At 34.6% G+C, this 13,203-nt stretch overlaps 1 protein-coding gene across 1 annotated transcript in view; it reads left to right on the plus strand.

The window, feature by feature from the left end:
• The window catches only part of LOC123696204 (GATOR complex protein NPRL2-like), a 50,383-nt gene that overhangs the window by 33,591 nt on the left and 3,589 nt on the right, over nucleotides 1–13,203 (plus strand). The window contains exon 5 of the mRNA XM_045642266.1: nucleotides 12,292–12,435. Coding sequence (XP_045498222.1) covers nucleotides 12,292–12,435 — 144 coding nt within the window. The remainder of the gene's footprint in view (nucleotides 1–12,291; nucleotides 12,436–13,203) is intronic.

The following is a 13,203-nucleotide window of genomic DNA, read 5'->3' on the forward strand; positions in this document are numbered from 1 at the left end:
TAAGTTTGTTATTACAAAATATACCCGAATTTTGCGTACTGATCGTGTATACTTTGTAACGCGGATGCTTGCTTCTTCGTTTCAAACTATACACGATCAGTACGCTTACGCTTGAGCAAAATAATAAATAGGCGTAGGCAATCAAATACTTGTACAGCTATATCTATCTACTTTTATTCTTCTTGATTGATTCAGTAAAATTTGGAATAAAAATATTATTTGGTGAGCTTAGAAAAATAAATAGGTAGTTAACAGATATAAGGGTTACCTATGGGTTAGGTTAGGTTCGTGTTTTTTTTAACTACACAAAAATAGTACAAAAATATACGATCAGTACGCAACATTACATACACAATACACATGCATTTTAATAATAGATTTCAAAACAGCAATACAATAATATAAGCGCGAGCAATGAAAAGACGCCGCGCTTACTCCGAAACATACACGATTAGTCCGCATGCGTACTGACTACTGGCGCTGTATATTTTGGAGCGTTATTCTTACTTAGGTACTTCACTACAAAGTATACGCGAGTATTTGCGTACTGCTGTTGTATAGATTGGAAGAACTTTGTAAAAAAGATATTTCCAAACTATACGTGATTAGTTTCACACCGTTACGTACTGGCCTTGTATAGTTTGGAAAGACGCCGCGGAGCAGCTAGTCTAAAATAATGTTGGGATGATATTTTAAGCCAGAAAGTGATAATTGCACTGGCACTGTTCTCCATATTACTTATGTATTTCTTAATTTTTTCAATAATATAATTTTATTTACATTTATTTTATTATATAAATATTTTCCTTCCTTTTTTATGATTTTTTTCTCAGTAATTAATAAACACCCCCAGGAAATCGAACCCAAAACCTTTTTAGCGTTCATGGATATAACCTCTCTACCACGGAGTGAATTGGTCCACTCAATATAAGTGTTATTGATATTGATAGAGATTAGTTTCATTAACTGAAGAATGATGTCTCAAGTGACTGAATCAATTAAATAATATAATAAACTAGCTGTGCTCCGCGGTTTCACCCGCATTGCTCCGATCCTGTTGGTCTTAGCGTGATGATATAGAACCTAGCCTTCATCTATAAATGGGCTATCTAATACCGAAAGAATTGTTCAAATTTGACCGGTAGTTCCCACAGTAGTTCCTGATTATCAAGATAGATAATTTCGTAAGATAGTGGCATCTATAAATATAATATTCATCCACGTGTGTCGGGAACTCGATAGTATATATATATCTAAGTATTTATATGTATAGAACTAGCTTTCCACCCGCAGCTTCGCCCGCGCAGTCAAAGAAAAACCCGTATATGTCCCGTTCCCGTAGGATTTCCGGGATAAAACCTATCCTATTTCCTGGGGTAAAAAGAAGCCTATGTCTTTTCTCGGGTATCAAAATATCTCTATACCAAATTTCATGCAAATTGGTTCAGTAGTTAAGGCGTGATTGAGTAACAGATAGACAGAGTTACTTTCGCATTTATGATATTAATTATGTATATAATCCATATTATATAATTACGATTATTTGTGGATTATTCGTGGGCACGACTTCACATCGTGTTAATATCGCGATCTGTGGATGTAATACAAATAGATATCTATAATTAAACGTTAAGTATATGAAAATAGGTATAATTTGAAGTGTGAAAACGATTCGATTGTGTGTGTGTTTTTTATGATGTTGTAGCTGTGCAAGTCATCGTACCTTCGTTAAAATGGACAAATTAAAATTGCTTCCAATTTAAAAATACAAAAATACAGAGAAATAATTCAGGTATCAAAATAGTTAAGTATTTATTCTTTGATATATAATATAGTACCTATATCAAAGAATAATGAATATATACAATAGAATTAAATCCATACTAATATTATAAATGCGAAAGTAACTCTGTCTGTCTGTCTGTTACTCAATCACGCTTTAACTACTGAACCAATTTGCATGAAATTTAATATATAGATATTTTGATACCTGAGAAAGGACATAGGCTACTTTTTACCCCGGGACATAGGATAGGTTTTATTCCGGAAATCCCACGGGAACGGGAACTATGCGGGTTTTTCTTTGACTGCGCGGGCGAAGCTGCGGGTGGAAACCTAGTTACACATAAATAATATCACAAAGAACAATAGAGTAACGTATCGTAATGAAATATACTTAAAAAAATAAAAAATATGTGCGTGTATTAAAAAAAAATTGGTTGTCTGTAAAGTCGGTTTACTGACGATAGTTGAACGTGACAACGATTGTGCTTCTGTGTCCCTCGTCCGCGCTCTCGCTTGCACTGGAACGCCTCAGAGCGAGGTAACGCCGCATGAGTCATGTTTTTTCGGGCGTGCAGCCGGCTCTATCGAATTATAAGACGTTGTCACGTCAAAATAATTTACTATATGCAACATTACAGAAATACGTCGAATCACGCGTGGTAGGGATAAGAAAAAGATGGCGCGTAACGGAAAGATGTCAGGCGTATCGGAAAAATGTAACACTAGGTACATTTTATTCCAACCCCGATAAAGAAGTTTCACTTCAAAAACTCATGAAATTACCGATCTTCGATTGTACGAGTTGCATTTAATCTGTTTGTCAAATCGGTCTAATGAAGTCAGTTACATACAGACATACAGGTGAAGCTAAATAAAGCGTGATAAAAACAAAAACATAGGGCCACAACATGAAATAGTAAAGGTCAGCGTAAAACAAGGTCATATGGCATTGAAATGGTAATAAAAAAACGACGTGTGGCACTCGGGGACTACCGCGGTAAAGCTATTGTATGCTATGTCTTCAAGCCACACCTCCGCCCGTCGGAGTGGGGAGCGTGAGGTTTTTTCGTTACGGAATTTCTCGATTCGGTCCCCGCGCTCAAGGCCCGCGATGGAAGCTATGCAATAGCTTAAATTTTAAAAACATAGGGCCACAACACGAAATAGGAAAGGTCAGCGTTTAACACAAGGTCATAGTACTACGGCATTGAAATGGTAATAAAAAAATTATGCTAAGTACTTCGGTATGCTGCGTGTTTACGGAAACTATTTGAGGTGTTTTTAAGTTGTTTTAGTATAAGAACTTTAAAAATAGTTAGTTAGTTGAAATCATTATTTTGATTACCTATATATCTTTATGAATAAAAGTAGCTGTGTCAAATCGGACCAGTAGTTTCTGAGATTAGCGCGTTAGCAAACAAACAAACTAATCATCTTTGTAATACCTATTAGTAGAGCTTTATATGATAGATAGTCTATGCATACACACACTGTTATTTATACATTTTAATATTAGAAGAACAGATGTTAAAAAAAACTAACGTTATCGGCCATTATTATGATAAATAGTGGTGTAATAATATGTGTACAAAATTACGATTATTTTGTCCGCTAACGTGGTTCTAGCAATTAGTAAGTTCTAGCAAGTAATAAATTGTAAGATTAACTTATTTATGACCGAAATAATTTAATATGGAAGTTTGTATGGGAAGTTGTTATGCTCTTTCACAAGATAAACTCTACATATTTGAGTGAGATTTTGTTTATAATATAGTTTATAATATGGGCTACTTTACGCTACTAAAAGGGTATTTTTTTTGAGTGTATCATGGGAGTGAATGCGTATTTTAAAACTAGTTTTATGTCCTATAGGTATTTCTCTACCAATACTTAAGTATAAGAACGATTATAATATGTTTTTGTGTAAATTAAAAATGAATGGACTAGGTTTGATGAAGTTTTGACAAACGGGCTTGAGCTTATCACAATGGAATAAAAAATAAAATCAAGCCAGACCTCCGTGTCCGTGCCTGTCGGAGTGGGGAGCGTGAGGTTTTTCGTTTCGCAATTTCTGGATTCGGTCCCCGTGCTCAAGGCCCGCGATAGAAGCTATGCAATAGCTTAATAAACAAAATATAGGTAAGTAGTGAATACGGAAAACGTAACGGGTGTATAATTGAATAAATTAAAAATAGAATATATAATAACATTATTTATTATTATCCTCAAGTAGCGCATTGAGTATTTTTATTAGCCCGTTACCACGTGGTTAATAATTGCACGAGGCGCCGTTTTGTTTATAAATATACATATAGTGATAGGGTGACCATGGATTTTGATTATGATGCGATTTATAATCTTTTTGTACTTGTTACTTTATGTACTAAATTAATGTAGATTGTAGGCATTAGCGCCTTGATTGATGAAAATTATTAATGACATTCATTTATCCGATTGAAATTTCCACCATCACGATCTTTGTATCGTAATCGTATATTATATACGAATAATTACTATAATAGTTTTTCTTAAAAATCTATATCTTAACTTGTTGTGAAACTATATACGTATTATGTTTTAAGCCTTGTATCCACTTGAGCATGCTCAGGCGAATGAGCGTCGGCTTTACTTGCTTTTTTAAATATCCTTAATCTAAAATTGAATAGTCACAGTACACTTCTATTAGCCGACTCCATTACATGCGCGCGCGCAACATTGTTTCCTACACGTGGATCAACATACATATAATATTATATTTAATATATTTTCATATAAAATAGTTTTGTTTATGAAGTAAGTACTATTGTTCTCATGTTACCTAGAACATGACAGTTTCATATTAATAGAAAATATATATATAAATCTCGTGTCACAATGTTTGTCCTCAATGGACTCCTAAACCACTTAACTGATTATAATAAAATTCGCACACCATGTGCAGTTCGATCTAACTTGAGAGATAGGATAGTTTAAACATGTAGGTACCACGGGTGAAGCCGGGGCGGACCACTAGTAGAAAATATGAGACAAGACATAAGAATGGTATTTAATTGATTCTAGAGTTTACATTCAATGTCGACTGCATTGAAATTTATTTATAGACTTTGAAAAGGTAGTAATATATAATATTATAAATGCGAAAGTTTGTCAGGATGTATGTGTAAACTGAGCTTGATATTGATTACAATATCAATTTTTATGAAATAACCTTATGTTTACAAGAATGTAAAACGGAGGGAAATCACGATTATCAAACGTAACCTTTTGTAGAAATTATTATTATACTTTTGATTCTAGCCTTGAAATAGTAATAGTGGTTATAAAACATTAAATTGGAGTTATGTGGCTTACGATTATTTGTTATTGGGGACAAATACGATAACATATTTGAAAGAAACAAAACATTTGATTCCGGTCATTTTATATCTACATTTTTACAGTCTATGATATATTAAAAGGCTAGATACGTTACCCGCTCTCTATTTTGGCAAGAAAAAACTCAGGTAAGTGCCCGAGTTTCACTTAGTCACGCACCATTCAGCGTCGTGGCTGGACGTTCTTTTTATATTTTAATCGGCAGTTGTTATTACGAAGTACATGAGTGAGACATGTATTATGTCTCGTGCGTGAGGGTGAAAGAGAGAACAACTGTATTGGTGATAATGCGTTAGTAAGTAGGTATGTATTAATTACGCTGTTTTTTAGTGCAATGATGTTGGTGTATGCCGCGTCTACTAGTATAATAGGTCATTGTTTACAGTATGGTAAGTTTCAATATCACTGCATAGTATAAAACATATTATAAAATGAAGTCGCTGTTAGCTAGTAAATACCTTTTTGAAGTGAAAACTTCTTTAGCGGCGTTGGGTATAAAATCTTGAACTCGCGTCAGGACACGTGGCCTGATCGAAAAAGCGTAAGACGGATTTTTTTTTAGCCCTTATATTCCATGCGTAAGACGGATACCATTCCAAAATAGCAAACATGCTGAACGTTAATAATCAAGTTTTCACTTCTGCCGGCACTCCCGGAGTGCAACCCGTCTTTTTTTTTCTAAGTGGGGACATCTTGCTTAGATACCCACAGCCTCCGGGGAAGAGGCCTCGGGCCCAAACAAGCTAAGAGCCTGAACATTATAATTTATAATATGTACCTACTACTGAAAGTTTGTGTATCTAGGTTTGAAGATGTTTGTTGCTTTTCATAGTTCCAAATTAAATTTGGTCGAAGGAAGTGAAGTTATGGCCTGGCAAAACAATTAGGAATAGATTAATAGACAAATTATTTATTGGATAGTTTAATACTTTCAAGTATCATTTAAGTCTATTCCCTTTCAAATAAAAGTAAATTTCAATCTCAATATCATGTTACAGATATTGTTGAAGCAGTTCATCACTACATAGTATAGTACATACCTAGTATAAAACAAAGTCGCTTTCTCTGTCCCTATGTCCCTTTGTATGCTTAAATCTTTAAAACTACGCAACGGATTTTGATGCGGTTTTTAATAGATAGAGTGATTCAAGAGGAAGGTTTTAGTATATAATTTATTAGGTTTTAGACAAAGCGGGCGAAGCCGCGGGCGGTAAGCTAGTATATAAATTTAAATAAAGGGATTACCGTCTTTTAGCCGTCGAGAAGGAAATATTTCCTAACGGTGCATTTAGATTTTAGATCAAACGAGCGAATGCTCATACGAACATCACTATGTCAAATTCTTAGTGTAAACGTAGAGTATTCTTTCGTTGTTCTTATTGCGTTCGAAAAGATTCTATGCAATGTTCTGATATTGGACAAAACTGAATACGAGTTTCATTTACACTACAGATTACGAAAGAATGTTTTTGCTCTAGCTCTATGGCCGTTCGGTGTTAATACACGTTATATTCACCATAATAGCATTCCATAAATATTAACAAGAGTCATAAACTACGCTTCTGGCAACAGTAAGTCGTAAAACTATATATTTGCATAAACGGGCATGTTACCAAAAAGAAAGGCTTTGTTGGTATAGGAGTGGCCCTCGAGAATGATCCGCAAATATTTTGAGAGAAATAACCTTATGTTTGACCTTTATTCTTCATACTATAAAAGGTGTAGCTTTGTAGAGTGTTTGTAAACAGTCTAAGTACATATTAGCTTTCTATTTTATTAGCAGAATCTTATGCCCATAAAAAATTGACTTGAACAGAATCTTAGCTAGGTTCAAACCGTTCTTTGAGCCTTATACGTTCTTTTATAAGTATTATTTTTTTTTGTATTTTTAAAAAATAGAAAAAATACGTTCAAAGCTATTGTTTTCGTCTCCGGAATACAAGGAAGCCCTCGATTATATGCTCACTGGTCCATGGAAGCGTTCAGAAACTTTTTCTTCTTTGTAATGTCAATTTTTTTGTTATTTTGAAACCATATTCATAAGAAGAGGGACAAAATTAACACAGATAAAAAAATCAAAGCGAAATATAATATTAATCTGGTAAAATAACTAAGAAATAAATTAGGTACCATAAGTAATATTATAATGCTGAAGAGTTTGTTTGTTTGGCAGAATGCGCACATCTAAAGAACCGGTCTGAGTTGAAGATATAGCCCCTACATCAAGGAAGGCTATAGGAGCGAAGCAATGCGAGAAAAACAGCGGAGCACAGCTAGTATAATATACTAGCTGAACCGCGCTGTTTCACCCCCGTGGCTCCTCTCCTGTTGGTCGTAGCATGATGATAATATTATAGCCTTCCTCGATAAATGAGCTATCTAACACCGAAAGAATTTTTCAAATCGGACCAGTAGTTCCCGAGATTAGCGCGTTCAAACAAACAAACACTCTTCAGCTTTATAATATTAAGTATAAATAAAAAAAATGTGTGATTTCATTGGTTTTCACCAATCAAGCGTGTAATATACCTAACCATATGCGCAAGTGTAAAATTATCTTTAACCTTTCCCTTTCACGGCTCATTAGCACTCACATAAATATTAAACACAACGCCAACTTCAACACCCACTATAATGTTTTCATGTTGACCTTTATATACAACTTGTACCACGCGACTTCGCCCACGTTTCGCTTGGATTTATGAGCGGATTTTAAGTGAAGATTACTGGAATATACTGGCGTAAACTGGATAAGGTTTTACTGCTTAGTGTAATTGCTGTGTTGGTTATTTTCCGAGATTTAGACAAACTGATAACGAAACAATTAACAACAGGTACCTAGTTATGTGCTAAAAATACTGCATTTTTCTCAGATATCCATTTATAAAAGCAACAGGTTATTGAAGTGAAACTTCTTTATCGGGGTTGGAAAAAAATTTAGTGTAACATTTTTGCGTTACGCGCCATCTTTTTATGGCATACGTTCTCATATACGCATGATTCGACGTATTTCTGTAGTTGCATATAGTAAATTATTTTTTGAAAAATAAGGTCATAAAGAAGTTTCACTTCTTATACGTGTGTACACTATTACACCCACACATTTTTTTTATTTAACTTTATTGATGAGAATAACTTTGCTTCAAAGTCAATAGCTTTTAAGTTTTTAGAGTCACGCACCTTCGTCTGCTCTTTTTTATTTTATCATTAAAATCCGCAATTTTAAATATTATTTATTTGCTCCTATTAGTCGTATCATCATATTATTATATTGCTCGATAATAGAATATCCAGCACAAAAACAATTTTTCAATTCGAACCAGAAGATTCTGAAATTCGCTCGATTAACGAACCAACTTTCAATTCGAACCAGAAGATTCTGAAATTCGTTCGATTAACGAACCAACTTTCAATTCGAACCAGAAGATTCTGAAATTCGCACGATTAACGAACCAACTTTAGTGTTCAGGTATATTATGTAGTATGATTTTAATTCAAAGATTACAATAACAATCCATATAATATATTCAACTGGGCTGGTAAAATATTATGATTCAAACTTTAAAGGGAAAGGTTACTGGACCGGTATGTTGATCTAATGTATATTTTTTTATACTAACTGGTCTTTAGTTAAAGATCATTCCTTCATTCCTACATCATAACAAAACGAAGATTATTGTACTATTTTTTCCTCTTTACCTACGCTAAATATACAAAATAGATATTATTATTTTTCATATCAAATTATAGTTGTTGGTGTTTTCATATCGATATGGCTAGTTTAAATAGATACTTGATTGAGCGTTAACAGAATACAATATAAACTATAATATAAGAAGCAATATCTCTTGGTATTACTCCGTACAAGAAACTTTCGTCAGATATCAACATAGTTATTATAATGGGATAGTAAATAGAGAACATAATTGAAGGGAACAAAGAACAATGCAGACAAAAGATGACCTATTTATTTAGAAGCTTTATTTAATAAAGACCCTTTCTTTTTCGCATTTCTCCGTTCCTATTGGCCTAAGCGTGATGAATGATGATGTATATCCAATAGCCTTCCTTCTATCGGCTATCTAAAACCGAAAGAATTTTTCAAATCAGACCAGTAGTTCCTGAGGTTAGCGCGATCAAACAATTAAACAAAGGATATCATCATTAAGCTTGTAATATTAGTATATAAGTATAGATTAAAGCCTGCGGTTTCGCGTGATTAGTGATCGTCACTACATAATAAATAATGTTCTATATAAAAGCTTTTTACAATTTCAACAAAATCTGCTAACTCTTTCGAACATTGAATATATGTTTTCATTTTTATTATAAACACACGTCAGTTTTATTTATTTGTAAAGATAACTCTAAAGAACCGACATGCAACATATAATTTACATTTTATCGATAAACTCTAATGAAAAATAACGAGCGCAACTAGTAATCATTGATTCGCATTTGGATCCGTTATTAAAAGTAAAAACACATAAAAGCAATTGCTGTTGCTACACAATTTATTATATACAGTGTATAAAGTTGGCCCTAGACGGTATTGCAGCATGACATGCGTACCTGTGTCATGCATGAATGATCGTCACTATATAAGTACCTACTATAAAACAAAGTCGCTTTTTCTGTCCGTATATTCCTTGTATGTTTAATTTTTTAAAACTAAGCAACAGATTTTTATGCGGTTCCTCTAACAGATAGGTTGATTTAGGAGGAAGGTTTAAACGAATATTAAAATATAATATACTTAAGTATATAATTTTAAATTTAGTAGGTTTTAAACAAAGCGCATGAAGCCGCAGGCACAAAGCTGGTTTAATTTAATAATTCAAATGAACGACATGCAAAATATGATTGCTTTCTATTTTCAAACCTGCCAGTTAAGACTAACTGAAACTTCTTCGTCAAGATTCAAGGATACCAAAATCGTCGCATTGCTCCACGACGTGACGATATTGCCATGACGCGACCATGAAGTTTTCCTCTCAACGCGCCGAAAGAAGTTTAAAATTTGATATTTATAGACTTTCATACAGCATGACAGTTTACGTAAATCATAAGTCATGCTTACACTACCGTGTAGGAGGTACTTAAGGAAACTACGATACGCCTCGCTTCGTCTTGTTTCTTATTGATTATATTGTGATTTGTATCTTCCATAGTAATGCATAATTGATGAGGCCGTTAACTGAAACGTTATTAATGACGCGTTTTAAATATGATATAGTATAGACGATTAAGTTGTTATGATGGGCTAGTTGTAGGTATTCGAGATTGGTTTATTAAACGACTTCACTTGTTTAAACTAATGTAGAGCTGTTGTCAATGTAGAGTATTTTTTTCAATTAGAGCTAGCGCGCAAGAGCAACTTTTGTCTCCGCAACTATTTTGTCTCTCCCATCAACTCTATGGGCTAGTAAGAAAGTGCGCGCACGTAGCGACGCAACTCCCCATAGAGTTGATGGGAGCGACAAAATAGTTGCGGAGACAAAAGATGCTCTTGCGCGCTAGCTCTTACGTTCCAGAAGAATGATTGTTACCATGCCAAGTTACACGAATACCCTCTTATTTTTAAAATAGATTTTGCCTCACATTCAGTATTATCGTAACCTGTATTTCTAATTTCAATAATGTTTGTTATTTAGCCAGTTATTATAACACGGCTATTTAAAACGGTTGTATGCACGTTCAGTCCAGCAATAACACTTTTAATGGGAAGATTGTTTCACAACGGGACATTACAACCCCCTGGGTTATAATTAACTATCGTTAGATGCACTTTAGATAATAAACTATAATGAATACTTTCTCGTATACAATTGAGGCTCGGTTATATTCTGGAAAATTGTTTTCCATATTCCATATTGTTGAGATAATAACATAATATTCTTTAATCAAACAAATTATTCATTCATTCAACTAAACATTCTTAAGAAGCAGTTTTGAACCTTCAAAATGCATAGGTGTAGTAAATTTTGAAATTTACTACACAACCTTCTACTTACTTACATATTTAATAAATTAATATATTATCACGTTATGATATACCTTTACAATTTGCGTATTCCCCAAGGCTTAAGTGACAGAAGTAGGTACCGAAGTCCCTTGAGTTGGGTCGCCTGAAGCAATTGATAACTTTTTGCTTATAAAGAAAAAAGTCGATAGAGTACCGGTTGAGGGTGTAAGATAGTCAATTTATTTATAAGATACTAGCTGTTCCCCGCGGTTTCACCCGCGTTGCTCCGCTCCTGTTGGTCTTAGCGAGATGATACATAGCCTATTGGTTTGCCGCGCTTAATTTATACGCGGCTACCTTCCTCGATAAATGGACTATCTAATACCGAAATAATTTTTCAAATCGGACTAGTAGTTTTTGAGATTAGCGCGTTCAAACAAACATACAAACTCTTCAGCTTTATAATATTAGTATAGATTATTACAAATGGAAAAGGAGACCTTTAATTTTGTTATTTTTATCATTGGATGGTGCTAAAATCCTACTTTAAACTAATGCTATATATTCAAAAATGTTGTACACTTGTACCTAAGGGTGTTTGGATAATGCATATAAAATGTTGCTTACTTTTTCATGGGAAAACCACTGACCAATGCTTGGCAGTGCTCTTGCTTATGTACTCAAACTAAAATCTACACTAATATTATAAAGAGGAAAACTTTGTTTGTTTGTTTGTTTGATTGTAATGAATAGGCTCATAAACTACTGGACCGATTTTAAAAATTCTTTCACCATTCGAAAGCTACTTTATCCACGAGTAACATAGGCTAAGTTTTATCCCGGAAATCCCACGGGAACGGGAACTATGCGGGTTTTTCTTTGAAAACTCGGGCGAAGCCGCAGGTGGAAAGCTAGTAATAAATAAAGACGTGTGGCACTCGGGGACTGCCGCGGGAAAGCTATTGCATGCTATGCCTTCAAGCAACACCTCCGCCCGTCGGAGTGGGGAGAGTGAGGTTTTTTTGTTACGGAATTTCTCGATTTCAAGCCCCGCGCTCAAGGCCCGCGATAGAAGCTATGCAATAGCTTAATAATACATGAGAAATGGAACTGATACCAGAAAACGTAATTACCAAATAACTAATAATTGTATCCCCTTGTTACAGATATTACCATACATTGATGGGTTCAACCACGTTTCCAAGATTGCGGCGCTAACTGACGTGGAAATCAGTCTGGTCAGAGCGTGCGTTCAGAATTTGGTCTACTATGGTGTTGTCACGCTGGTGCCCATCTTTCAGTATTGTGCGGTAAGCAATCTTAATATATATAAATCTCGTGTCACAATGTTTGTCCTCAATGGACTCCTAAACCACTTAACCGATTGTAATAAAATTCGCACACCATGTGCAGTTCGATCCAACTTGAGAGATAGGATAGGTTTTATCCCGGAAATCCCTTGGGAACGGGAACTATGTGGATTTTTCTTTGAAAACGCGGGCGAAGCCGCGGGCGGAAAGCTAGTAGTTTATATAGAGTAAGCTCTATACTTTACATTAAGAAATATAAGCTTCATATTTATAAATAAGCTGTAAGCTCTATTAGCTCTATATTACAAATACCAGCATTATTTGGTTCTAGAAATTTTGCATATTTTTATTGGAAATAAAATGTATAGTTTATTTTCCATGAGATGTCTGCTCTTAGGCTGTTTGCAGAGCTTGACCGACCGTCAGTGCGTACCGTCGGTCCTGACGATACGCATCATCAATTGTATGACTATGACACTAATACGCATGACAATACGCGTGCGTATGGTCGGTCTAGCTATGAACGATTTTATGAATTTCCATACATATGACAAGCGCGACTGACGTACGCACTGACGGTCGGTCTAGCTATGAACGATTTTATGAATTTCCATACATATGACAAGCGCGACTGACGTACGCACTGACGGTCGGTCAAGCTCTGCAACCAGTCTTAGAGTTGGTGATTGCTGATTGTGTTATAATGATGTGGATGATTAAATTTTTGAGTTCGAATTAAATAATAATCTAGATGTAATTTAAACAGAT

This window comes from Colias croceus, chromosome 12 (assembly GCF_905220415.1).
Source record: "Colias croceus chromosome 12, ilColCroc2.1".
In the NCBI taxonomy this organism is placed as follows: Eukaryota; Metazoa; Arthropoda; class Insecta; order Lepidoptera; family Pieridae; genus Colias; species Colias croceus.